At 45.3% G+C, this 26558-nt stretch overlaps 1 protein-coding gene across 6 annotated transcripts in view; it reads left to right on the forward strand.

The window, feature by feature from the left end:
* The window catches only part of NECTIN1 (nectin cell adhesion molecule 1), a 189229-nt gene that overhangs the window by 63829 nt on the left and 98842 nt on the right, over positions 1 to 26558 (forward strand). For all 6 annotated transcript variants that reach the window (XM_043991825.1, XM_043991826.1, XM_043991827.1 and 3 more), the window contains exons 2-4: positions 21532 to 21882; positions 23974 to 24276; positions 24895 to 25012. In XM_043991825.1, coding sequence (XP_043847760.1) covers positions 21532 to 21882; positions 23974 to 24276; positions 24895 to 25012 — 772 coding nt within the window. The remainder of the gene's footprint in view (positions 1 to 21531; positions 21883 to 23973; positions 24277 to 24894; positions 25013 to 26558) is intronic.

Below are 26558 nucleotides of genomic sequence, written 5' to 3' on the forward strand. Positions count from 1 at the left end.
CTTATACATCAGGGAATAATAGCTCGTATTTACATACACACTTTAATGTCTACAAAGTTCTTTACATGTAATACCCTATTTTAGCCTGTCAGCAACTCTCAGATAAATATGATTATTATCTTCATTTTTACAGATGAGGTAACTGAGGCTGAGAGATCTTAAGTGACTTGTCCAGGGTTGCCCAGCTAGTAAATGTTTGAGGGAGCTCACAACAGCGTCTACCAAGGGTTGTACTGGAGTGCATCAGGGAAGAATAAAAGAATCTCCATGCAGCAATGAGGGCCAAGTCTAGATAAGATCCTAGAAATGCGTAGCAGATCCAGACAGCAAGACTGGTTGACTTCCTTCAGCAGCATTCAGAAGAATGGAGAAAGAGGATGAGGGACCAGGAGGGGAAATCGGCCTCTGGGTTGGAGTTTGGCAAGGCGTGGAGCTAGGACAAGAGGCACAGGATTCTAGGGCCAGAGATAGTTGAACTAAGCAATGCAAAGAAGAGAGGAAAGTCAGTGTAGAGCAGAAGCAGTGGCCTGGGGGATTGTGGTGGGTGAGGGTGGGAAAGATCCAAGGCATGACTTTCCCTGCTCATAGCTGAGGTAAAAAAAACCACGGAGATGTGGGGCAGCTAGGTGGCGCAGTGGATAAAGCATCGGCCCTGAATTCAGGAGTACCTGAGTTCAAATCCGGCCTCAGACACTTAACACTTACTAGCTGTGTGACCCTGGGCAAGTCACTTAACCCCAATTGCCTCACTAAAAAAAACAAAACAAAATAAAAAAAACCCCAAGGAGATGTGAGGAAATTGGACTGGGATCCGAGGGTGTCTGAGGGTCCATCATCATATTCATATTGAAGCCCTTAATAGAAGAGCAAAGCATGGAGTGCAGAGAAAGACTGACCCAGCCACTGAGCTCCTTGGGAAAGTAAGGAGTGACCTGGAGGTGGATGACAAGCAACCAGTTAGGATGATACTAGATGGAGCAAACGTGGAAAAGAGCAAACCCATAGAAACAGAAGATACTATCAAGGAAAAGAATGGGGAAGAGGAGAGCAAAAGAAACTAGGACGGGGCCATGGGATCACCCATGCTTAGGGGGATGAAGATGGATGATTCAGCAAATGAGATTGTGTAGTAGTGAGGAGGAAGAGAAGGAGGAGGAGGAACCTTAGGAAGAGAGCCAAGAGAGCATTGTCATGGAAGCCAAGGGAAGGAAGATTGTCCAAATGTGAAAGCTGATTAACAGTTTCATTGACTTACTGGGAGAATGAATTTGCAGTTGAGTTGGTAGGGTCTGAAGCCAGATTACAAAGGGGAGTGGGAAATGAGTGGGAATAAACAAAATGAAAGAAAAAATCTCTTGTGTTCCAAACACTATATATAGAATGCAAATGATAAAAGTTAGATAGTACCTACTCTCAAGGAAATAAGGAAATAAAAGCATGAATTGACTATTTCGAGGAGTTTAATTGCCAAAGGAAGTAACGTTGGAGTTTGCTACCTTGAGGGGATTATAGGGCCAAGTGGAAGTTGGTTTGTTTTTTTAAAGATTGAGATTTGTTTGTAGGCATCAGGGACAGAGCCAGTAGATGAGAGATTAAAGATGAGAGAGAATAAAAGATGGGTAGGGCAAGTACCTAGAAGAGGAGAGAGAGGAGTCACAGGAACAAAATAGTGATGTTGGTCCCAGTGAGGCAGACTACTTCATCCTCTGAGACTGTAGAGGATGGGAGAAAGTATAGAGAGGTTTTGAGGTGTGGAGTAAGGGAGTGACAGAGAACACAACAGATGTCATTGAACTGAGGTTCTTGGTCTGGGGTCTGTGGATTTGTTTTTGAAAAATATTTTGATGACCATTTCAATATAATTGGTTTCCTTTGTAATCCATATATTTGATTTTATGCACTTAAAAACATGGGGTCCATGACAGACGCAAAAAGATGAAGAACGCCTGGCCTAGATTTCTTAGTAAAGTGGAAGATGAGCTCATCTGCTTAGGAAGAGTGGGCAGGGATGGCACTAGGGACTATAGAAGAGAAATTTTAGAACAGCTCCTGTGGGAAGAGTATGCTAGACAGGCAGTGAGTGAAGAGCAAAAGGATTTTTCATTTACTGTTGACCTTATGATCAATTATATTAATATAGCCACACCTTTGTTGCCCCCCTGTTGTGTGAGTATGTGTTTCCAGAGTGTGTATTCCATCCCTCCTCATTCTGGTTGCTTCTGTGGGCATGGATGGAACCAGGGTATTCTTCCATTGTTTGCTCCCTGCCCACAGTGGATGTTCAGTCTATGGTAGTAATTTAGGCAAAGAATGACTGCAGGTGTTTCCATTGGGAAAATGAGCTCAGTTTTTGAAGTTCAGCCCAAATGGGAGAAATAGATCATAAGGTTTTAGAGTTGAAAGGAAATTTAAAAAGCATGCATCCCTGGGTCACTGAGATTGTTTGTTTTGTTTTATTTTAAAAAAAAAAACAACTAATTTAAACAGATAGAAAGGAGATCATAGGATTTAGTGCTAGAAAGGGGTTGTTTGGTACAACCCGTTCATTTAATAGATGAGGAAACTGAGGCCCAGAATTTTAGTTATGTGCCCAAGATCAGCATTCCCATCCATGTCCTCTGATTCTAAATCTGATGCTTCTACATACTTCCAGAGTTTCTTTGCTTTTTCTCTTTCTTTCCCTCTTCTAATTCTTTGGACCGTGATAATTAGATGGGCTAATTGGATCCATCTTCTAAACAGCTGCCAAGAGATAACCTCCCAGACTTCCATCCCCTCACCACCAGGTCTTATCTCCCTCCCTGACCCTGGGACCAAGGACTACAGTGATAGGAAGAATAGACCCGAGGTGGAGAAAGGCCCCAGCTGAGATATGGAAGAGGTCAAATTGGAGGGAAAGGAAAAAGGAATGACAATAACCAGCTCCTCAGGTGAAAGAAGGCCACTCTGCTTTTGAGACTGGCTCCAAGCCTCAGTCTAAAAGGCTCCCTGAGGAGTCCTTTGGGTTGGCCAATGATAGCCCTCTCCCCTTTGATCAACAACCTCCAAAGAGACAGAGATTGAATACATATCGTTTTCTCTGACTACTCAGAGCACTTAGGGTGATCAGGCTTCTTCTTGGGCTGGTGGTGGTGAGAGTGGGCAATTAGGGTAGATGGACACCGCCACAAATCTCTTACTCCAATTTTTAAAAAATTAACAAATCTATTTCCTTTCACATTTCACATTTCACCCCTTCCTTTGCCTCCCAGAAAAAAAGAAAAAAAACCAATAACCACACATGCGGTCAAGCAAAACAAATTCTCCCACTGACCACGTCCAAAAAATAGATGTCGTTCTGTCCCCTGAGCCCATCACATTAGCATACTTTATGCTAAATCCTTTAGAATTGTTGGTCATTTTGTTACTCATACTTCCTACATGTTTCAAAGTTGTTTCTCTTTATAATATTGCTATTATCCTAGATGTTCTTCTCCTAGTCCCACTCATTTCCTTCTGCATCGGTCCATACATCATTTCTTTCAAGACAATAGCATTCCAATCTATTGTTTCCAGCTTGGGAATGAAATCTTTTCCCCAACAGCTCCAAGCGCCACTCCCTGAGCCTTTCTGGTCATGGTTATATATCATGGCTGCCCAGTGGTGGCCAAGAAGCAGCTTGCGTCCCTGAATCAGGCTCTTTGGAGACATTAGCAGAGGCAGAAGAACTCAAAAAGACCAAAGCTGGTCATGGTTCTACAATAGTTGTTAGCCTTTGCTTCCTAGGGAACAGGAGTCTTCCTAACACCTCAGTTCATGACTGAGAAATTGAGATGACTTCCCTCACCTGGGACTCCTTACATTCTGCTGTTTCCTTAAAATACACAAATATTTCTCAGGGTAGGGAATGGTGGAAATAAACTGGGCAAATAATTAGGACTTGTCCATAAAATTATATTACCCTCATTAGAAATGAGAACATACTGAAACCCTTAACAACCTCCCTCCCCCACCCATACCCATAGACACCTCAGGTGAGCACCTTGGCAGAAGAAGCCTATGCAAGCATACCATCGGCCCCTGGGTCCCTCTGGGAATGAAGAATCCAGACTGATGTAGATTCCCTGGGAATAGGGGAGATGCCAAGGGGAGCAATATTGGGAGGACTTAGAGGTGCCAGGGACTGGAAACCTGTGCATCAGGTGATAGACTAAGACAGGTGCCAAGGGTCGAGGGCACCAAGCTCAGAAGTCGCTATTATATGGAATGCTTTGAGAGTACCTTGAGCTAGCATTCTCAGAAAAGGCTGGGTTGATGTTTCTCGACAGATCATAACCTCACACAGCAAATTAAACCCAGCAGAATAAAAAAGGAAGAAGGAGGGAGAGACACAGACCCAAGGAGGAGAGCAAACAGCAAAACTTAATGACTTTAATATGGAGGAATGTGCCACTAATTAAGCACAAACACTCCGCTAATGCAGGGAACACATGTTGTGGATTTCACTTAAGCAGGAACCAAATGAGGTGAAAATCCTTCCAAAATGATAGCAGTTTACAAGTGAAGACACTCGACCTCACTATTAGAACTGTATTCCCCTGTCCCTGATCCTCCTCCGCCTACCCTCTGTCTAGGCTTGTCTCTCTGCTCTCCTTCTTGTCAAATTCAGTTCAATTAAACAAACATTTATGAAGTATCTATTTTATGCCAGGCATTGTGCTAGGGGATGAGCATGCAAAGATGGAGAATAACAGTCCCCACCTTCATGGTGCTTACAATCTAAGCTTATCTGCTGCAGTTTCTTTGTTTCCTTCTTCTCTTTCCTTCAAGTCATAGCAGATTATAAATATAGAACTGAAGAGGATATTAGAATTCATCTAGTTTATCCCCTTCATTTATAGAGTAGGAAAGTGGGGCCCAAAGAAGTTTCCTACATTCCCACAGATAGTACTTAGCAGAGCTGGTATTCTCCCTCTGTTCAGTTCTGATTCATAGAACAGTGAGTGGCTAGTGTTGGACTAGAAGTTAGGAAGACCGTGGTTCAACTCCCGCTTGACATTTATTTGCCAATTGTATGACTGCATATACAATTCTTTGCTTCTCTGAAAAGTGGGGGCAACAGTTCTTGCCTCACAGAGGTACTGGGAGGTTCCAAGGAGATGATTTTGCAGACCTAAAATCACCATCTAAGTGTCAGTTATTATGATTTAGATAACAGATTTTTGAGCTGGAAGGGACCTCAGAGGTTATCTAGTCCCGAGATACCAAATAAGATGCAGGGCCTTGAATCCTGCAAGTTCCCAAGTCCAGCAGAAGCAGATTGCAGTGCCATTGGGAAATATTGAACAAAATAAATTAAAATACAGTAGAAAAGAGGGAACTTTTTTGTGCTTTTCTAAGTCAATATGTGGGCCTGTAGAGATCCTTATATATGAACTAGAGACTTCCATTTCTATTTCAGTTTGACACTACTGCTCTAGTACAACTCCTCATTTTGAGCAATGTCTAGGACCTCATCTTTCAGATTGAAGTGACTTGCCCAGTAAGTAATGTCCAGACAAGCTTTTAGGTTCAGTCAGGCCTTCTGGGCCCCTCGGCCTATTACCTGCTAATTGTCCTCATTTGTCCCAGCCTCTGGTCTCCCAGCTTGGATATTCTCCTCTCACCTTAAAAACCTTCCTCTCTATTCCTCTCCTGGAGTTTTCACATACGCTATTTCCTCAAACTGGAAGATGATCCCTCAGGTCTAACTAGGGCATAAGGGTCTCGGATATGCATAAACCCTGTTTAAACCTTTCTTCCCACAGTCGGATCACCTCACTCCTCCAATATGGGGCCCACAGCCTTCCTTATACACAGTCATGAGGCTCATCAGTCTTGCTGAGCAGATTTGGAAGGTACTTTAGAGAGCAACTTTTCTAAATCCCCAGATTTCATAATAAGGAAAATGAGGTCCAGAGAACCAAAGGCTTGCCCAAGATCCCACATAGCTGGTCAGTGATGGGGCCAGGACCACACCAGAGCTCTTGCTATCACACCATTCTTAGAGCAGCACCCAGTTTGAATCCAGGGTATGCTACTTACTGTGTCACCAAATCATTTCACCTCTCTCTGAGCCTCCATTTTCTCATCTGTAAAATAAGGGAGTTGAACCAGATGGCTTCTTCGATCCCTTCCTGTTCCAGATCCATGATCATATCATCCCACCCCACCCCGGGTATCACTGTTTGGAGACCTCTTCAAGGCCATAGTCGTCCTTCCTTCTTGTCTCCCACCTCTCCTGCATTCTGCACATGGGGTCTTCACTCAGCCCTGGGGTATTGATAGACTGACTGCAGCTGGCTTGCAAATGGAGAGGGCCAAGCTTCGGCATGTGGGGTGGTCTGACAGGTTCCCCCCTCCCACATCCTATCGTGAGAGGAACAGCTTCTTCCAAACAGGTGTTGAACATCATCATAGAGCCAGCGGGTGCTCAGATGGTTCACATGTCAGTATGGAGAGTTTAAAGTTCTCCTCGAGGAACCTGGGAAATTCTCCACTCCACAACAGCCCCCATCCTTCCAGAGAAATGAGCTGCCCACACTCTCTAAAGTGTGTCATTAAAAATGCACAACTGCTGCAGGAAATCCAAATTGTAATGTCTGTTGGGAAATGTTATCATTTGCTGCTGCTGCTGCTGCTACCACTGGGGTGGAGTGGGGTTTCAGTGTCTGGAAGAAATGAGGGTTTTGAACAGTCTCTGTTCCAGGTAGTTCTCAGTTCAATAAAAGGTGGGAAAGAAGCTGGGGGAGGGGGGCTACTGCAGAAGAATTGAGGTTGTGGCTGGAAAGGCAATACTGGAGGGACTGGGTATGTGAACCCAGAAAATAGGTTTCTCAGTTCAAAGTCCTAGAGAATACCTCCCAAATTGTGTTTAGAGAAATCTTGGTGCCCCATGGGGACCTAAATGGGGTGGGCTGGGATCTATGAGAAAAGTCTGATGTTGGCAATACTCTTTTTCCTCTGAAATTTTGTATGAATTAAAAATACTTTTTGTGATAACAATTTGGGGAAATAAAAATAGGCTTCATTTCCTCTATTTCACTCCACATTTCCCCTCCACCCTCTATTTATATTGGGGATATTCCAGACCCTTTATCACACCTAGATCCACACCCATATCACCTGAATTAGTGGATTTCATCCAAGTGTTTTCATGCTCAAATGTCTTTAGTGGCTAAATGAGTAGGAAATGTTGCCCTGGGGCATCTTAGTACCGAGATGTTAGGAAAGTGTGTGGGGCAGGGGCAGTGTTTGAGGGAAGGGTGTTTTGGGGACCAAGAAAGAAAGACTGCTCAGCATCAGTGTACTGATAGAAAAGCTAAAGGGGGGATTCCAAGGAGAGAGTAAAGACTAAAAAGAAGTGGAGGATAAAGGGTTTTTGTTGTTGTTGTTGTTGTTGTTGGGGGTTTTTTTGGTGAGGCAATTGGGGTTAAGTGACTTGCCCAGAGTCACACAGCTAGCAAGTGTTAAGTGTCTGAAGTCAAATTTGAACTCAGGTCCTCCTGAATCCAGGGCCGGTGCTCTATCCACTGTGCCACCTAGCTGCCCCGGATAAAGTTTTTTTAAAAAGTGTCAGAAAATAGCAGCTAGAAACCAGAGCCAGAATATATGAGATTGGCATGCAGAAGAAGCCAGGCGGAGGAGGGTATTGACAGATTGAAAATGTGTAGATCTAGGAAAATATCACCCAGGAAAACAAATAAGTTCAGAAATATTTAGGCCAAGTACTGACCCCTTTCTCCTCCATTCTCACGCCCACCCCAATGGTTTGGTGCCCCTGCCCTCCCCCTAGCACTACCACCTTGGCTCCACCCACTTTCACCCAGCTTTGTCTCATCTTGTGACAGCCCTTGCCTACATATGCTGGCACGGCAGGAGCCTGGCAGTCCTGGACTGACTAGGAGAAGTAGCAGCAACCTTTACTTCCCTGGAAAATTTTCAGACTTGGATGCAGAGATGCCAATGGTGCCTGGAACCATCACCGTGTCATTTACAAATGATATTTAGAACACCTTCGGTATCCCAAAATGGGCTAAAGGGATGACTTGGAGGAGCACACCACATCTGCCCTCTACTTCTATTTTGTCGGGGAAATCTTTTTGGAGAACCTGGAGCTTTGAAGGAAGTAGATGGTAGTGGGTGGGCAGGCAGAAAGAGGGTATTGTGTAGAAAAGGGAGCAAACGCTGTGCTAGAAGAGGGGAGCCAAGCGAGTGACAGAATCACAGAATCATAAACTATCGAAGCTAGAAGGAACCTTAGGGATTGTTTCTCATTTTATAGATGAGGAAACTGAGGCCCAGAGAAGTTAAATGATTTCTCCAAGCTTACCCAGTCAGGATTAGAACATAGGACTAGAGTTTTATTCCAGTGCTCTTTTTGCAGGGGGAGTTAGGCAATTGGGGTTAAGTGATTTGCCCAGGGTCACACAACTAGTAAGTGTCTGAGGCTGGATTTGAACTCAGGTCCTCCTGAATCCAGGGCCAGTGCTTTATCCACTGTGCCACCTAGCTGCCCCCCCAGTGCCCTTTCATCACAATGTTTGGCCAAAATAAATACTGGAGCTAAGGGAGGAAGGAGAAATGAGAGAACATACAGGTGAGGTCTTGGAAATAAAAATGTAGGGGAAAGAATTAAACAGGCAGAAGACCTGGGTTTGAATCCCAGTTCTGTTGCTTACTACCTGCAAGTAGAGGAAGTTGAACTAATTGATCTCTGAAGTCTCTTCTGCCTCTAGAGTCTATAACTTCTTTTTTGTTTTGTTTTATTTTTTGTTTGTTTTGTTTTGTTTTGTTTGTGGGGGGGGTTGAGCCAATTGGGGTTAAGTGACTTGCCCAGGGTCACACAGCTAGTAAGTGTCAAGTGTCTGAGGTCGGATTTGAACTCAGGTCCTCCTGAATCCAGGGCCGGTGTAGAGTCTATAACTTCTAAGGATCAGGGGAGAGTTGAAGGGAGATGTTGTTGTTCAGTCATTTTTTAGTCATGTCTAACTCTTTGTGACCCCATGTGGGGTTTTCTTGGCAGAGGTACTGGAGTGGTTTGCCATTTTCTTCTCCAGCTCATTTTACAGATGAGGAAACTGAGGTAAACAGGGTTGAGTGACTTGTCCAGGGTTACACAGCTAGTAAGAGTCTGAGGCAGGATTTGAACTCATGAAGATGAGTCTTCCTGACTTGAAAGAGGATAATAACTGATATTAAGTTAAAGCTTTACTTATTTCATTTGAGCATCATAGCCGTTGTGACTTACCTGTGTCCACACGGCTAGTAACTGTCAGAGCTGGGATTTAAAACCAAGTCATCCTGCCTATAAATCAAGAAGGAAAGTGTTTTAAGAACAATGGCCAATGACACTGATTGTAGAGGTTTAGACTGAAGGGCAGTATGAAGAGAGAGACCATCATGGATTTTGCCAGTCTGCTGTTGAAGGATATGGCCGGGGGCAGGGGGGGTGGTGGAGAAGGAAGGCAAGAAATAATGTTCTTGCCATAATTGGTGGCAAATGGGCAGCGAGGTGACACAGTGGATAGAACCCTGGCCTTGAAGTTGGGAGGACCTGAGTTCAAATCTCACCTCAGATACTTACTAGGTGTGTGACCCTGGGCAAGTCACTTAACCCCAATTGCCTTAAAACATCCAAGGCCATCTCCAGTCATCCTGATGTATATCTTGCCACTGGACCCAGATGGCCCTGGAGGAGAAGCTCACTTTTTTTTTTTTTGAGGCAATTGGGGTTAAGTGACTTGCCCAGGGTCACACAGCTAGTATTAAGTGTCTGAGGCCAGATTTGAACTCAGGTCCTCCTGACTCCAGGGCCCATGCTCTAACCACTGCGCCACCTAGCTGCCCTGGCCCTAGAGGAGAGAGCGAGGTTGGTCACTTTGCACAGCCCTTCCTCACTTAAATCCAATTTCCTGCAAGTCATGACATTGCCCAACATCATGGTTCTCTTAAAGAACAAAGGACAAACAACAAACAACAAATGATGGTGAATGAGGAGCTTAGACCATGGCAGTATACCTGGTGGGGGAGGTCTCCCAAAAAGAACATGGTGGGCTGAAGCCTGTTTGGTCCTTCTCCCTTGGAGTCCTGACCACAGATTCGCCCTGGCATCTAGGCTCTGGGTCTACTTAAGAGTGAGGGTGTTAAGGCCCTGGCAAATTCATTCCCACCCCACCTCCAACAACCTATCCTTCTAGCTGAGGGCAAGAGTGCCCTACCTGCCTCCTTTCCTTCAGTGCCCCCAGGCACAACAAGACCCTGTGGAGCCAAGCCTCCATCTGGGGAACCTGGCTGGGGCCTTGGCTCCTTTATCTTAGGTTTCCCCCAGAGCTATTGCCCTCCCCCTCCTCTCCCACGCACCCGCTCGGAGAGCCTGGCGCCAGCTACACAGCCCATCATTAGCCTACTCGATGTTGGGGTTGGCTGTGTGTGGGGGGGAAGGCAAGGATATCGAGGGGAACGTCTATAGTTTCCATGACCCCAAATGAGAGGTGGAGGCGTCTAGGCTGGGAATAGGACAGTAGCAATTAGCTTCTGGTTGTAGGAGCCTGGGATGTTTTCATCTCTGTCTACTAGTTAGGGGTGGTGAGGGGGCATATTGAACAAGACCCCTTGGATGAGTGGGAGTTTTCCCTTTCCCTGTGGACAATACCCTTCAGGGAGAAGCCTGACAGTGGGCACTCCCTCAGCCTACTGGATGCCACCCTGGCCCAGCTATGACAGCTCCTCCAGGAAGTAGGGCAGAACTCCTCCTGCTCCCACCTGTAAAAACTACTAAATGGCCAAGCCTGGACCATGTGCAGAGGGACATCTGCCCCCCAGCCAGGTCTCTGAGCCTTTAGGGTCTCTTTAGGATAGGTAGTTCTAGTACAAAACAAAAAAATGCCAGTGCTGTAGCTAATAGGGTCTTTGCTCATCCCCTCTATTTCTTTCTTAGCCTGGAAGGAAAGATTCTTCTCCAGGAACAAAGTTGAGGGAGTGGTGTCGGGGTAGTCCACCCGGCCTAATCTAAATGGTCTCATCTCTGCCTACCCTTGATGCCCTGAGGTCCAGAGCCAATTTGCTCGGCTCTCTCTACTCCAACTCCAAAGCACTGACCACCTGGCTGCGTTGCAGGGAGATTCCTAGAGACGATAGTTGCTCAGCATGCCCAGTGAAATCACCTTCCCTCCATGGCTCCTACCCTACCCCCTGACCCCAAAGGACCTTCACCTCTTAGCAAATAAAGCCCCCAGCCTTCCCCCTTACCTTTTGCAGAGAGCCTCATGGGAAGGTAGAGGGGAGAGACCCAAGCTAGACCCTTTGCCCTGCCAGGGAATGAAATCTGTCTGCAGAGCAGAGGCCTGCCTCTTTCTCTACTGTGTCCCCAGATACCACAGCTATGGTCTAGCTTTTCACCCACAACCTCCCATCTTCCCTTGTCCCCACCAGGGAACTCTCTCCAGAGCAGAGGTTTGTTTAGCCGTCTCATCTCTACCACTCTCTCAGCCACCAGAGCCACGGTCTGCCTTCCCACTCACAACCTTTGAGAAAGGGACGAAAGGACATTTGCTTTCCCTGGCTAGAACAGGGACATTGGAGTAAGCCAAAAGACTTTTCCCTTCCAATTCCCATAGCATGCAAAGTCAGAATCAATCAACATTGTTTAACTGCCTACAAAGTGCCAAGCCCTGTGCTAGGCTCTGGAGACAAAAAGACAAAAAGGAAATAGTCCCTGCCCTCGAGAGTCTTACATTCTGTTATATTTTGAATTGTAACAAATGGAGACTTCAGACACCAGGCAGATAAAGCTACCCTGAAGTATTGGTCTAGTTTTTTTGGCTAACACAGTAAAGGAAGACAAGTGAGTGGCATCTTGCCAGCATCTTTTCCAAATCCGTACCCTCCCCCTCTGCTGTCTAGTTTCTCACCTTGACCTCTGTCCTTAGAATCAAAGACACAGTGGTAAAACTCATGGCTTATTCTTGAGCACTCCCTATGTGCAAAGCTGTCTCAGGCAGGTTGGAGGAAGGGGTGGTGTCCAAAGGTAAAAAGAGAAGACCTAGTTGCAATTGAGGGGGAACTCCTAGTCACTTAGGAATGATATGAAACACACCCAGGATATGGGTATCAGACACACAGAACCAAAAAGGAATGAAAGGACTTGGGAATGGCATTGACCATAGCCAGCCTGGTGTGGCAACCATGGAAGAGATCAGTTTTGAGCGGTAGGAAGTAATTGGCATTAAAAAGGATAAAGGTAAGGGGAGGGGGGCTTCCATCTGTTATGACCTCACTTTATTTATCCAACTTGTTCATCCCCTTCCCCATGACAGGATCCTGGCATCAGTGAGCTGGGGGCTGGCCAGGCTGGAAAGATGATTCCTAAGGAAGTGGCTGTATGTACTTGGTTGTGAGGAAGAGGATGGAGGAAAGGGGGGAGGAGGAAGGTCATCAAAAGCATTAACCTTTCAGTCACCATGCTGAGTCAGCAGAGTTTTGGCTTTGGTTCTTGAATGAAGTGGATGAGTCATCTCCACTTAGCAGGTTTCTCATCCGACATGATGTTCCTTCCTGGTAAGAGAGTAGGGGGCTGGGAGTGTCTTCCATGCACAATGCAGTGGCACTCCCCTTCTCCCCCCATCCCCCCAAAGGATATTGGTTTTAGACATTCACTTGTTTAGAAATTCATCTATTTCAGCTTCTGAGATACCTCCATGTCAGTCCTTCCCACATCCCCCCTCCTAAAAAACAAAACAAACAAAACAAAAAACCTGAGCCACCATGACTTGGTTCTCAGATCTTAATGAAATTCTCCTACCTTGATGAATGACACCAAGATAGGGGGAGGGGGACCAGACATGTCTGGAGCCTTGGAAGATGATTGAACATGGAAAGATCAACATCCCCTGATTTTTACCACCTAGTCTCATGCCCCATGTCTCTTTACCAGCCACCAACTATACCTCTGCCCATGAGGAGATGATTCCCCCCAGCCACTCATGGGTTGCTAAAAAGAGCTTAGAGGTCCAAAGGGGGGTGGGGGGGGTAGGAAATGGGCCAGGCCCAGGGGCAGGGGTCCAGGGAAGAGGAGAGTTTTCAGTAGGGCAACTCCCTTTCACCCCTGCCACAGCCCACTCCGTGGGAATCTGTAGGACTTTGGGCAGATTAGCTGAGTGGTGGGCAGGGTGTGGCCCTCTGGGGAGCAGGTTTGTCAGCCAGCACTGAAGAGCCTTTGTGTTTTGTTGCTGAGCTTGGGCTTTTGTGGGGTGATGACATCTTGGGGGGGCCAGGCTCCTGCACTGCTAGGTCAGCACTTCCTCCAGGGACCAAGGCATCCAGGCTGCCCAGCACTGGGATCTGACAACCTAATGTGAGGGGTAAAAGAGGGACAGCTCCTGAATCTTTAGACCATGTTGTCTCTACCTGGTCAAGGAGAGAAATGAGAAGAGTTAATGGAGGGTAAGAAATCCAGTCTTCTCCTTTGGTTTCCCCAAGTTAGGAGGTATCCAGTGTCTACCACCCCATGGTCCTATGAAATGGGCCTTCCCTCTGGTTTTCCCTGAGAATTTCTGTCCAGTCCTAGGTCAGCATATTGTATAATTTGGGAATTCAAAATCAATATCTTGGCCCCTTTCTGAGCCACTTTCCTCCTACTTTTCTGCCAATGCTCCCACACAGGGGGTTCCTCAAAAGGTCATGGGGGGATGGGCCCTACCCCTTCTGCCTTCACACCCCCAGGCTATTATAGTGCAGTTGGCACCCTTCCCCAGCCCAGCCCACTCAACCTCAGAAACAAACCAGGTTGGGCAACAGGCCTTCCTAGGACCATGGGGCATCAGACTACAGGGCTCCACATGCCCACCCTACAGGAGGGCAGAGCCTGAGTGTGCCCACCCAGAGCTCAGGCAAATCGCCAAAACAGGGGGTATGCTTGAGCACCCTGGCCTTGCCCCCTCACCCTAGTCCTGAGGCTGGCTTCCACCTCTTATTCTCTGAACTCACCAGGTGGAGAAACTGAGGGCACAGCTCTGGCAAAGGAATGCTTCCTGCTTGCTCCTGAATCAGGCCTGGGGGATGAGGGGTGCAGTTAAGACCATCATTCCTTCCTAATCACCATGATGCAATGGAAAGGGCACTAAGCTGGGCTTCTTCAGACCTGACTCTGCTACTAACTAGCTGAGTGACTTACAACAAGTCACTTTCTTTCTGGGGGCCTCAGCTTCCTGAATTGTAAAATGAGAGGATTGTAAAAGAAAATCTGCAAGGCCCCTTCCAGAAATAACATTCTGTCATTATAACTCTTCAAATCCACAGAATGGGTTTGGAATGTGGCCTATATAATTTACAGTTTTTGAGCTGGGAGGGAGTAAGGGGGAGAAAAGAAACCAGTAGTGACCTAATGATGCTTTGTACCCTGTCTAGTAGCCTGGCTTCCCTTGGGAAGGTTGACCAACCCTAAACCAAGTACCCCAAGGCTGGGATCTTAGACACACCCTGTTATTATTTTTTGTGGCTATGATAGGATGGGGAGAGGTGGGGAGTCAGAGCAATTGATGGCACAACCTTCAAGCCCAGGCTCTGCAGTGCTTGAATTGATGATGGGGCAAGTTGGAGCCTACCTGGATAAAGCAGCCATTTGTGTCTATCGCTCCATCCTATACCTTCTCCTAGGCCAAGGTTCTTAACCTGGGATCCATGAATTTGTATTGTTTGGCGTTTTTTATGATTGTATTTCAATATAATTGATTCCTTGGTAATCATGCATTTTATTTTATGCATATAAAACATTTTAAGAAGGGGTGCTGGGGGCAGCTAAGTGGCAGTGGATAAAACACTGGCCCTGGATTCAGGAGGACCTGAGTTCAAATCCAACCTCAGACACTTGACAGTTACTAGCTGTGTGACCCTGGGCAAGTCACTTAACCCTCATTGTCCCACAAAAAAGAAGGGGTACTTAGGCTTCACCAGACTGCAAATGGGGTTCATGATACAAAAAAGGATAAGATTCTCTATCCTAGCCTTTTCCCTTCTTCCCCAGGGCAAAGTACCTTTATAACTGAGAAACCAGCCAATCAAAAGGAAGGCATTTCTGTACTTCTCACCTCTTCCTCACCCCCATGAAAGAGGAGGGTGCCCCTCCATAGCCAAATTGACACCTCAGAATCCTTTCTTGTGGGGACTTCCTTAGAAGGGGAGTACACCTGCCAAAACAAACCTAGGAACTATATAAACAATTTTTTTTAATTTATACAAATAAAATCAGATTTAAATGGTTGAAGGAATTAATTGTTCATGGGTAGGCAGAGCCAATATAATAAAGATGACAATTTTACCCAAACTAATTTATATATTCAGCGTCATCCCGATTAAATTACCAAAAAATTATTTCACTGAGTTAGAAAAAAATAATACAGTTTACACCCTTTCCCAATATAATGAGCTGGAGGAGGGTGCAGAGTCTCTCATTCAAGAGCTCTCCTGCATCTAGGGAGCATCCAGACTCCCATCTCCCTGCCCCACTCCAGGATCCAACCCCTCCACTCTATTCCCAGGCTCAGCTAAATGCTGAGCCCGACTTGCCAACATGCCCCAGCATGCTCCTGCTACCTCTGAGAGCTTCTCAGCTGGGACACATGGTGGCTGCTTATCCCTTCTACATCACCCCACCCTCAGCTCCCATGGGCAAATGACTCCCCTCAGTCCCTCTCTCTGCTCCATAAGCAAGACTTGGTGAAAAGCCTTCACATTGCTCACCCACACAAGGGAAGACGGTAAGAGGTAATGGAAAGAACACTACACCAGCAGTTAGGAGGTTAGGGGTTGAGAGGATCCCTATCTGTGCCATCACAAGCAAGTTGTTTTACACCTGAGCTTCATCACCCCATTTATAAAACGGGCTAACACTGTGGCATTTATTTCCCATAGTGCTTGTGGAAGGGTGTTCTGTAGTGTTTGAGCCTTATAGAAAGAGAAGAACGAGGTTGGGCTAGATAACCCGAGGTCCCTTTCAGCTCTGAATCTTTATCTAGACGATCTTACTGCCTTGAACATGTGGGATGAGGAAGGGCCAGGCCAGGTGCAACCTCCTTCTGAAGGGGCAAAGTGTCTCCTCTCACTCAGCCTGTCAGTTCTCTCCCCTCCTGCCTGAATTTGGTTTAGTTTACACACATACACATACACACAATCACACCCCTCTTTTCTCTTTATCTCTGTAAGATGCAAGCCCCTGTGAGGACAAGGACTGTTGTGGGGTTTGTTTGTTTGTTTGTCTTGTTTTGGGCAAGGGGTGGAGTTGTTTTGTTTTTTGTTTTCTTTTGTCTTTGTGTGCCAGGTGCCTAGCACAGTGCCTTCTGGCCTTGCAGGTGTTTTTTTGTTTTGTTTTGTTTTGGTTTTTTAGTGAGGCAATTGAGGTTAAGTGACTTGCCCAGGGTCACACAGCTAGTTAGTGTTAAGTGTCTGAGGCCGGATTTGAACTCAGGTACTCCTGACTCCAGGGCCAGTGCTCCATCCACTGTGCCATCTAGCTGCCCCCAGGTGTTTTAATAAATGCTTGCTGAATTTAACTGACCTATAGAATGGGGGTGAAGGTATAGGGAGGCTCTTCCAGCTCCTGCATTTTGGTAAATCCCAACCAAAGCCCTGAATTCCATGGACTCAAACTGGGGGGCCTGTATCTATTGTTGCCCCTCCCCTTGGGGAGGGGGCAGAGAGTAAGGAATGGGAGGAAAGCTTAAAGTGGGGGTGGAGAGCAGGCTGGACTTGCTGAACGGCTGTGCCCCTGCACCCATTCTGAAGCGGCTTCTCTTGATCGTGCCCACACCCCTGCCCCCGCCCCTAGCTCTCACCCTTTGTCCCTGAGCCCTCCAGACTGGCTTTTCCTGTTCTCGGCTTTGTGTTGAATGTTCAGCAATTACTGCAATGTTATCTCCAGCTTACTTTGGAAAGGGATGATAGGCCAGGCAAAAAGAGGAACTAAAACAGATTTGTGTGTGATGGTGGTCGATGCCTTCTCTTCTTGGTTTGAGAGCTGGGCAAAGCTTCCTTTTTTTCCCAGAGGAACAACCAAGGGCTTAACCCCTGAAAGAGTGTTTAAGGCCCACTGGCCTTGGAGAGCAGCTGCTTCTAAAACAGAGCCAGGAAGCTGGGTTCTCTTTCAAATTGAATTTTTTTCAGTTAGCACTAATCTATTTTCTCTTCCCTGCTGCCTATAGAAAAGAAATAAATAAAAACAAACCCCTTGTAACAAATACACGGTCAAACAAAATAAATTCCATCATTGGCCGCGTCCAAAAAATAAATCCCTCACTCTGCATCCTGAGGGAACCATCTCTGTCAGGTGGTGGGTAGCAAGCTTTATCAGGGTCCTCTGGAAGCCTTTCAAAATGCATCTTTGCAATGTTGTCATTGTATAAATTGTACCACTGCTTCTGCTCACTTTACTCACTTAACTCAGTTCAAACAAGTCTTCCTAGGTTTCTCTGACTCTATTGCCTTTATCATTTCTTATAGCATGGTAATATCCCTGTATATTCATACCATAATTTGTTTAACCATTCCCCAAATGATGGATACTCCCTTACTTAGCATCTAGTTCTTTGTCACCACAGAAAAGACTGCTCTAAATATCGTTGTGCATAGAGGTCTTTTCCCTCTCTTTTTAAGGTAGAGGCCTAGTAGTGGGTCAAAGGGCATATACAGCATAGTAACTTTGGGGCCATGGTTCTAAATTGCCTTCTGAATTAGATGGACTGTGGGGGGGGGGGTTCCTTAATGCAGGTATTGATTCAGTGTTTATTCTGGACTAGGTCTTAGGGAAGTTGGGAAGATAAGACTCCTACAGGTAAAGAAGCCAGAATACCCTTTGGTACAGTAAAATTAAATTCTGAATTATGAGATATAAATTGAATTAAATTCAACAAGAATGTATTAGTTACCTAATTTATACTAGGGATAGCTAGGTGGCAAAGTGGATAGAGTGCCAACGCCTGGAATCAGGAAGGCATCTAGCCTCAGTCACTTACCAGCTGTGTGACCCTGGGCAAGTTACTTACCCCTGTTTGCCTCAGTTTCCTCATCTGCAAAATAAGCCAGAGGAGGAAATAGCAAATCACTCCAGTATCTCTGCCAAGAAAATTCCAAATGGGGTTACAAAGAGTTGGACACAACTGAAATAATTCAACAACAACAAAAATTCTATACCAGGTACAATGCTAGGCACTAGAGATACCAAGACAAAAGTGAAATACTACCTACCCTCCAAGAACTTGCTTTCCATTATTGGTTTTCCATTCAAATTGTGATTTCAAAGAAAGGAAAAATGTTTCTTCCCCATTATAGGGCTAGAGAAGTCCATAAGGCTATACAGAGGAAGGATTTGGGGTAGACTTTAAAGAGTATGTAAAATAAGGCAGCTAGGTGGCACAGTGGATAGAGCACTAGCCCTGAAGTTGAAAGAACTTAAGTTCAAATCTCACCTCAGACACTGTGTGACCCTGAGCAAGTCACCTAACCCTAATTGCCTTAAACACCTGGGGCCATCTCCAGTCATCCTAATCTATATCTTGCCACTAGACCCAAGATGACCTTGCACAGCCCTCCCTCACCTAAATCCAATTCAAAGGAAGTCATGCCATCACCCCAATGTCATGGTCCTCTTCGAAAATGAAGAATAAACAACAACAATGTAGAATAGGAGAGAGAAGGGCATTGCATGGTCTATTAGGGAAAAATGTGAGAAGCTTAACCCAGCAGTAACAGAGTTCTGTGTTGGAGAATCCTAGGAGAGAAGTATGTCAAGAAACTTTTCCATCTTCCTGAAGAGAACTGAGAAATGGATTGGTGTAGTGAGTGGCAAAAGCTTTGTACTTGGATTCCTGTGTTCTAGTCCCTACTCTGCTACTAAGTATTGGTGTGATGATGGTATAAGAAATCATAAAAACTCTTTTTTTGTTGGCAATCTGGGTTAAGTAACTTGCCCAGGGTCACACAGCTAGTATGTGTCTGAGGCTAGATTTGAAATCGGGTCTTCCTGACTTGAGGGCCAGTGCTCTATCACAAAGCTTATTAAACTGTAAGTTACAACCCCATACGAGGTTGCATAACTGACTGTGGGGGTCATGAAAAATTTGGTAGTAAATGTTTGATTTGTATACATATATATATATATATATATATATATATAATATGTGTGTATGTCATATTATATACCTGGAATCGAGTAAAAATTTCTTGAGGGAAAAGGTGTTGCAAGTGGAAAAAGTTTCAAAAACTGTGATATATTTATCCACTCTACCTAGTTGTCCCTGAAGTCATGGAATCTCAGAGGAGGAGGTGAGCTGAGATGCTAAGCCCTACCTGATAGGGCATTCCTTCTATAACCTCCCTGGTGTTCTAGCTTCCACTTACAGATGTCCTCATGAGACGGGCTGTTCTCCTTTTAGATAGCTTTAATTGTTAGACAGTTTATCCTTACATCAAATCAAAATATACCTCTACATCTTCCATCTAGTTCTGCCCTCTGGGGCCAAGCAAGAGAAGTCTCATCTCCTTTCCACCGGACAGCCCTTCAAATATTTCAAGATGGTTATCATGTTTCATCTACCATTGCTCCTATCCTGCCCCCAACCTCCAGGTTCCCTTCATCCTACTGAACATCTCTACTTCCTCCAACCAATCCCAAGAGGGAGTGTCATTTCTCCTTAAGTAAATCACCATTCTGGACCTCAGTTTCATCATTTTGTCAAGAAAGGGAACTCGACTAAATAGAGCTCAATTCTGTAAGCCTGTGAAATATGAAGTAGGTCTTCATGATTCTCTTGCCCCAGTGGCTATGGTGCCACCTAAAATGATTCCTCCTCTGCCTTGGTAAGGGAGAAACCTTGATCTCCAAAGCCAGTTCAGCCTAGAAATACTGTGATCTCCCCAGGGCTCCTGATTTCCAAATCCCAGTCACTGAAGACAGGGGCACTCACCAGAGGTCATTGAAACCATTTCTTTCCTTCAGGCAAGACCTAAATGTGAGCCATAGCTGGACAAATAGGACAATACAGATATGAGGACACAAATGGGGACCTAATGGGGAATGACTATGGATCTAGATAAGTCTGGAGAAAGCACAACCAGAGTGTGTTGATTAAAAAAGCAGCAACATGGAATCTGCCGAGGCCAAAGCAATCCAATCAGATCCTACCAACAAAAGCCCTACCACATTTGAGATTCACCTCTTCCTCTTACTGTATCCCCCAAAATATTATTTGCACATTTAGCCCCTATATCCCCTTCTGAGCTAGCTGTGGGCAAGTCATATAACCTTTCTATCTCTCAGTATCCCCATCTGAGGAGTTAGACTCAATGGTAGCTAGGTGGTACACTGAGTCTGGAGTCAGGAAGTCATGAGTTCAAATCTAACCTCATACTAGCAAGTATATCCAGGCAAGTCACTTAACTACTTCTGCTTCAGTTTCTTCATCTGTAAAATGGGGATAGTATTAACTTCTACCTCCCAGGGTTGTCATGAGGATCAGACAAGATATTCATAAACTGCTTAGCACATGACACGAGTTTGTTAAGTCGGTTTTCATTCACATCTGACTCTTCGTGACCCCATTTGGGGTTTTCTTGGTAAAGATACTAGAGTGGTTTGCCATTTCCTTCTCCAAAGGCAGGGCCACAAATCTACAAGTCTGTATAAATGGTAGGGGAATTTTAAGAATACTTTAAAGATATCAAAAACAACCTGGTCCAGAGCCAGCAAACTTGTCCAAAGATCCACTCCTTCCTTGCCTTGTTGAACTGACCCATCTGGATCCCAGCTTCCAACACACATGATGCATCAGCTCTACTTGACTGGAAGAGACCCATGCTGACCCTCTTCCTCCATCATCTCATTCTTTCGAGACACTCTGGTTCTCTGCTTCTGCCTCTGTCCTGGAGAGGGACCAACATGCTCTTCTTCCCATCACAGTACCCTAAATCACCAATTCTGATGCAAGTCCCCAATACATAAAAAAGCTGTTACTGATAGTACAGTTAAACTAGTTCACAAAGGCTTGTTGTTTACTTGGTTGGTTCTGTCCAGACCTGTGATTCATTTGGTTTTGAAAAGTCCCAGTGGGAACTCCCATAACTAATGCAAATGTGTAACTGCTCAGCACTTCCATGGTTTTACACTTACCTGCTCTCTCTTCCTCCCACCGAGAGTTGTCTGGGGTCACTGAGTGACTTGCCCTGGAGTCACCCAGCCAGTATATGTCAGAGTGGGGCCTTGAACCCAGGTCTTCCTCCTTTGAAGGAAGGTTCCCCAGCTACACCACCATTCTGCCCCTCTCCAAGCATGTCAGTATCTCATGTTTTCCTGAGTAATAGTCAGGGAGTATTTCCTGGGGAGGGAGAGGTGTAAGTAGAACTCCAAGCGAGAGAAGGGCTTTGGTTTGGCAGTTGAGAAGGAAGGGAAAGGGAGGGGTGGTGTATGTAGAGGAGTTGTCTGGATGTCCCTGACATTTGCACGATCTCTCTCTCTCTCCTTCTCAGGTCTGCAGGCCCAAGTGGTCCAAGTGAATGACACGGTATCAGGCTTCATCGGCACAGATGTGGTACTTCACTGTAGCTTTTCGAACCCTCTGCCCTCAGTGAGGATTACTCAGATGACATGGCAGAAAGCCACCAATGGCTCAAAGCAGAATGTGGCCATCTACAATCCAAATATGGGGGTCTCAGTGCTGGCTCCCTACCGAGAGCGTGTGACTTTTCTCCAGCCATCCTTCACTGATGGTACCATCCGCCTCTCCCGTCTCCAGCTAGAGGATGAGGGTGTCTACATCTGCGAGTTTGCTACTTTCCCCACAGGGAACAGAGAGAGCCAGCTCAACCTCACTGTTCTAGGTAAGTTTATCCCAGTCCCAACCCCATGCTCTCCAGTGATGAGCTTCCTGATCTATAGCCTACAGGAGATCCTGCAACACTTCCATTTATTGGGGGTCGGGCTGAGGGGCTCCAGGATACTCTACTTTGCCTCCAGACCATAAGAACCTTAATGAGGGTTGACTGAACCAACTTGGTGGATGCCTCCCCACACCACCAGATACAGTCCCAGGCCTAAGCACTGAGCTCCACATGCATTTAAGGCTTGGTCAGGATGTTCCCATGCTAAAAGGACAAGGGACCCAGTTAGCTGTGGCACAACTAATCAATAGAATTTGGTAACGATCCTTCTGACCCCGGAGAAGTGCTCCCTAGGAACACCACAGTGAGCACTGTCAGGAAGCAGGGAGTTTTTGAAGGTCATGAGAAGACCTGAGCCTGGAGCATGTAGGGAAGATTAGAAGGCAGAGGAAGGACTTTCATTATTAGGGTGGGTACAAAGGGAGGTTCAGGATCTCCTTTTCGGAGAAGGGAGCAGTGTACATGGTACAAAGGAACTCATAATAACCATTGACGATATTGTTATTATTAACAACAAAAAGAACATTTATATAATTTTAAGGTTTGTGAAATGCTTTCCCTAACATTATTTGATGATCCAAAGTACAGATTCTAGCTCGGACAATACTTTTGTGACTTTAGATAAGTAACTTAATTTCTTTGGGCCTTGGTTTCCCTCAAGTGTAAAATGTGAGGGTTAGATTAGGTGATGCCTAAGGTCTCTTCCAATTCTAAATGTATGATAATGTATCATCAGTCCTTGATGTATGAGTTACAGGGAAGCCTGTCCAGGAGACAAAGGGAATGGGACCTCTGGAAGGCCTGACAGGAACCATAATCAATCAGCAAGCCTTTGTTAATTACCTACTATGTCTCAAGTACTGCTAGGCACCAGAGATACAAGTACATACATTCTATCCCAGACCCTCATCCTTCATACCTCTTTTCTCTGCACTCTCTCAAGGGGAGCACTTTCATCTGTCCCCCATGACTTTAAATATCAACTCTATGTGGATGACTCCCAGACCTTATATATTCAGCCCCAGTGTCTCCCCTGAATTTAACTACAACATCACCAATTGCCTATTGGATATTTCAAACTGGATGTCTTGACGATACCTCACGTTCATCATGTGTACTATTAAGCTGATTTTCTTTCTCCTCCACCCCTAAATGCTTCTTCCCTTTTCTATTTCTAAGGAACTCCCCACTCTCCAGTCTCCCAGTTTCATAGCCTTGGCATTATCCTGGCCTTCTCATTCTTTCTCACCCCATATATCCAGTCACTTGCCAAACCTTGACATTTCTACTGCCATAACACCTCTCACATTCATGTTCCTCTTTCTACTCACCCAGCTACCACCTTATTTCCAACCCTCATCAGCTCTCACCTAGACTTTGGCAACAGCCTCCCCCTGCCTTGTCTTTCCCCACTGTGGTCCATCCTACACACGTATCTGCCAAAGTGATTTCTCTTAAGGGTAGGTCTGGCCATGTCATTCCCCTACTCAGTCAACTCTAGTGGCTTTCGATGGCCTCTAAAATAAAATAGAAACCCTTCTCTTGAGCTTTTAAAGCCCTTCACAAGACTGACCCCAACCCATCTTGCTATGATCCAGTCAAACTGTCTCCCCTCTCCCACCTCCATGCCTTTGCACTTACTGACCTCCAATCCTTGGGTGCTTCCCTTTCTCACCTGTCTCAAAATTCCTCCCTTCCTTCAAGGTGCAGTTCAAGTACCACCTTCCACATGAAGCTTCTCCTGATTCCCCTGCCTGATTGTGCTTTCCCTCCCAAACAACATTCTAATGATCTTACTATGTATTCATTTGTATTTATTCTCTTTATGTTTATTCTGTATACACTTGTTTTTCTCCTTTTGTCTTCCCTATCGGATGTCCTTAAGAGTAGGGATTGCTTCTTTGTTTGTACTTGTAGCCTCTCTTCCACGTTCTCCTCTCTCTGAGTAGTGGGGGAAAAATCAGAGTGGGTAAAGGGTAGGTAAGAGAGGGACTGGGGGCTCCCATCATGTCCTGTCTTATTTCCTGGCAGCCAAACCAACCAACTGGATGGAAGGCACAAAGAAGACCCTGAGAGCCAGGACTGGACAGACAGAAAAGGTGCTGGTGGCCACTTGCACTTCAGCCAATGGAAAACCACCCAGTACTGTTTCATGGGACACCCGGCTGAAGGGTGAGGCTGAATTCCAGGAGATCCGGCACCCCAATGGCACAGTAACAGTGATCAGCCGATACCGCATAGTGCCCAGTCGAGAAGCCCACCGACAGCTTCTGGCTTGCGTTGTCAACTATCAACTGGACCGATTCAGTGAAAGCGTGACTCTCAATGTGCAGTGTGAGCCAGGGGAACAAAAAAGGAGGGGAAGGGAGAGGAGGAAAGAAAGGGAAGGTGGGACAAAGGGAGGCTGGGGCTTCTAGGGGAAAAGTCTCAGGGCTGGCAGGTGACAATGATCTTGAATGACCAAGTACTATCTCTTCTCCTTGGCTCCAAATTCTTTTCCCATCATTTCACTTTCCTTTCATCTTTTCCTTCTTTTTCTTCCCCATCTGCTCTTTTCCACCCTCTTGAGTTTCTTTTTTTTACCCTCCCTCTTTTCCTTCTTTCTGTCTTCTCTCTTTCTTGTCATCTATATCTCTCTACTCTTTCCCCCTTTTTCCTTCTATACTCCCTTCATCCTCTTCTTTTCTCTTTTCTCTTCCTTTTTCCTCTTGTCTTCTCTCATATCCCTCTTCCTTCTTATCAATCTATTATTTCCTTATTTCTGCTCATGCCCATGCTATCTCCCTACCCCTTCTTCTCCCTATCACATTTCTTATCCCTTTTTCCTCTCCTGTACCATATTACTGTTCCCTGCAATTTTGCCTCTTCTCACTATACCCTCACCTCCACAATACATCCTTCCTGACCTTTCCCCTGTCATTTTCTACCAACTTTCCCCTTCCCAACCCACAGATGAACCTGAGGTCACCATTGAAGGCTTTGATGGAAACTGGTACCTGAGACGAATGGACGTGAAACTCACTTGCCAATGTGATGCCAACCCTCCAGTCACCCACTACCAATGGAAACTGTAAGTATCTCCTAGTTCTCAGTCTCATTGTCCCAGACTTGGGCCAGTGCCAAGACCACTCCCCCCCAAAGTTAGCCTTCTCCCAATAGGATAAGGGAACTCATTTGAGGTTGAGGGCTTATTATTTATGAGGTGGAAATAATCTATAAGAATATACAAACGAGTACGCAAAGTTTAACTGTGCTATAAAGTATCAAAAGCAGATTCCATAGGCAGAAATATTGTCCAGAATCCCTAACCTTAACTACCCAATATGAGTCTCTAAGCAATGGAAACTCCATCCCTGCTCCCTCTCTATGGAATTATCCCTCCCCTGTTCTAACTCCAGTTTGACCTGGACCTCACATCTGAATCTCCTCCTTCTACCCAGGAAGCCTGATATGGTTTGCCTGACCTAGCTCATAGGTGGGGCCATTTTCTTTCCAATCTATAGGGGATAATATGTTTAACCCTCCAAACTGTCCAAAATTACTTATAATCCCTACATCAGCAATTACCTCAGTGTTCACCTGCCCATGGCCTAAATCACACAGGTAGCCAAGGAGTATGCTGCAGTCAGCACTAATGTTCAGTGTGAGCATTTACACCCTGGAAATGGGCAGACACTACAAATCAGGGCTTGATTTATTGTTTCGCTGATTGTCTGAGCTTAAGAAGAAAATGATGGAGAAGATGCTAATGCAGTTTAAACTTAGTATGTTGTGAACACATTATAGTTTTTCTGGAGAACCAGTGGTTATAAATGTTTACCTGCATGGCACTGCAGGTAGCATCTTAGTAACAACATCAATAACATAAAAGAATAACAACAAGAAGAGGATTTGCTAAAATTTCTCCCAGTATCCTTCTCCCTACTCCTTCCCAGAAAGCCCTCCTATATAACAATAAATTATATATATATATATATATATATATATATATATATATATATAATTTTTTGGGGTGGGGCAATGAAGGTTAAGTGACTTGGCCAGGGTCACACAGCTGGTAAGTGTCAAGTGTCTGAAGCCAGATTTGAACTCAGGTCTTCCTGAATCCAGGGCTGGTGCTTTATCCACTGTGCCTCCTAATGAATAATATTTTTTAAAGAAATGGAAGAGGGGGGGAAAAGCAAAACCAATTCATACATTGAAAAGATCTGAAAACATATGCAATATACCACAGCCATGAAGCTCTCTCACCACAGAGGAATGGGTCTTCTCCTATTACTTCTTTGGAACCATACTTGAAGAAGTTATTAACAAAGGTTGTCATGCCAAATATTCATAATCTCCCAACCACAAAGAATGAAACTTTAAAAACAGAGACCTAGTAGAAGAAATTACAACCAGGTGGGGACAAGATGAGGTACATGTCATCCCTCTCTGCTACTGGAGATGTCCTAAAGATGTTTTCTATGCGCCTTCATCCCAATGTGCTAATTCAGTTACAAAAAGGAGTCATTTTAGCCACTGGTACAATTGTCTACAGAGCATTAAGCAGAAGAGCATAATTGCAGAGTGGTGATCTTTCCTCGAACCATTTTTACCTGAACGCCATCAAAAAA

Source organism: Dromiciops gliroides, chromosome 3, assembly GCF_019393635.1.
Source record: "Dromiciops gliroides isolate mDroGli1 chromosome 3, mDroGli1.pri, whole genome shotgun sequence".
Taxonomy (NCBI): domain Eukaryota; kingdom Metazoa; phylum Chordata; class Mammalia; order Microbiotheria; family Microbiotheriidae; genus Dromiciops; species Dromiciops gliroides.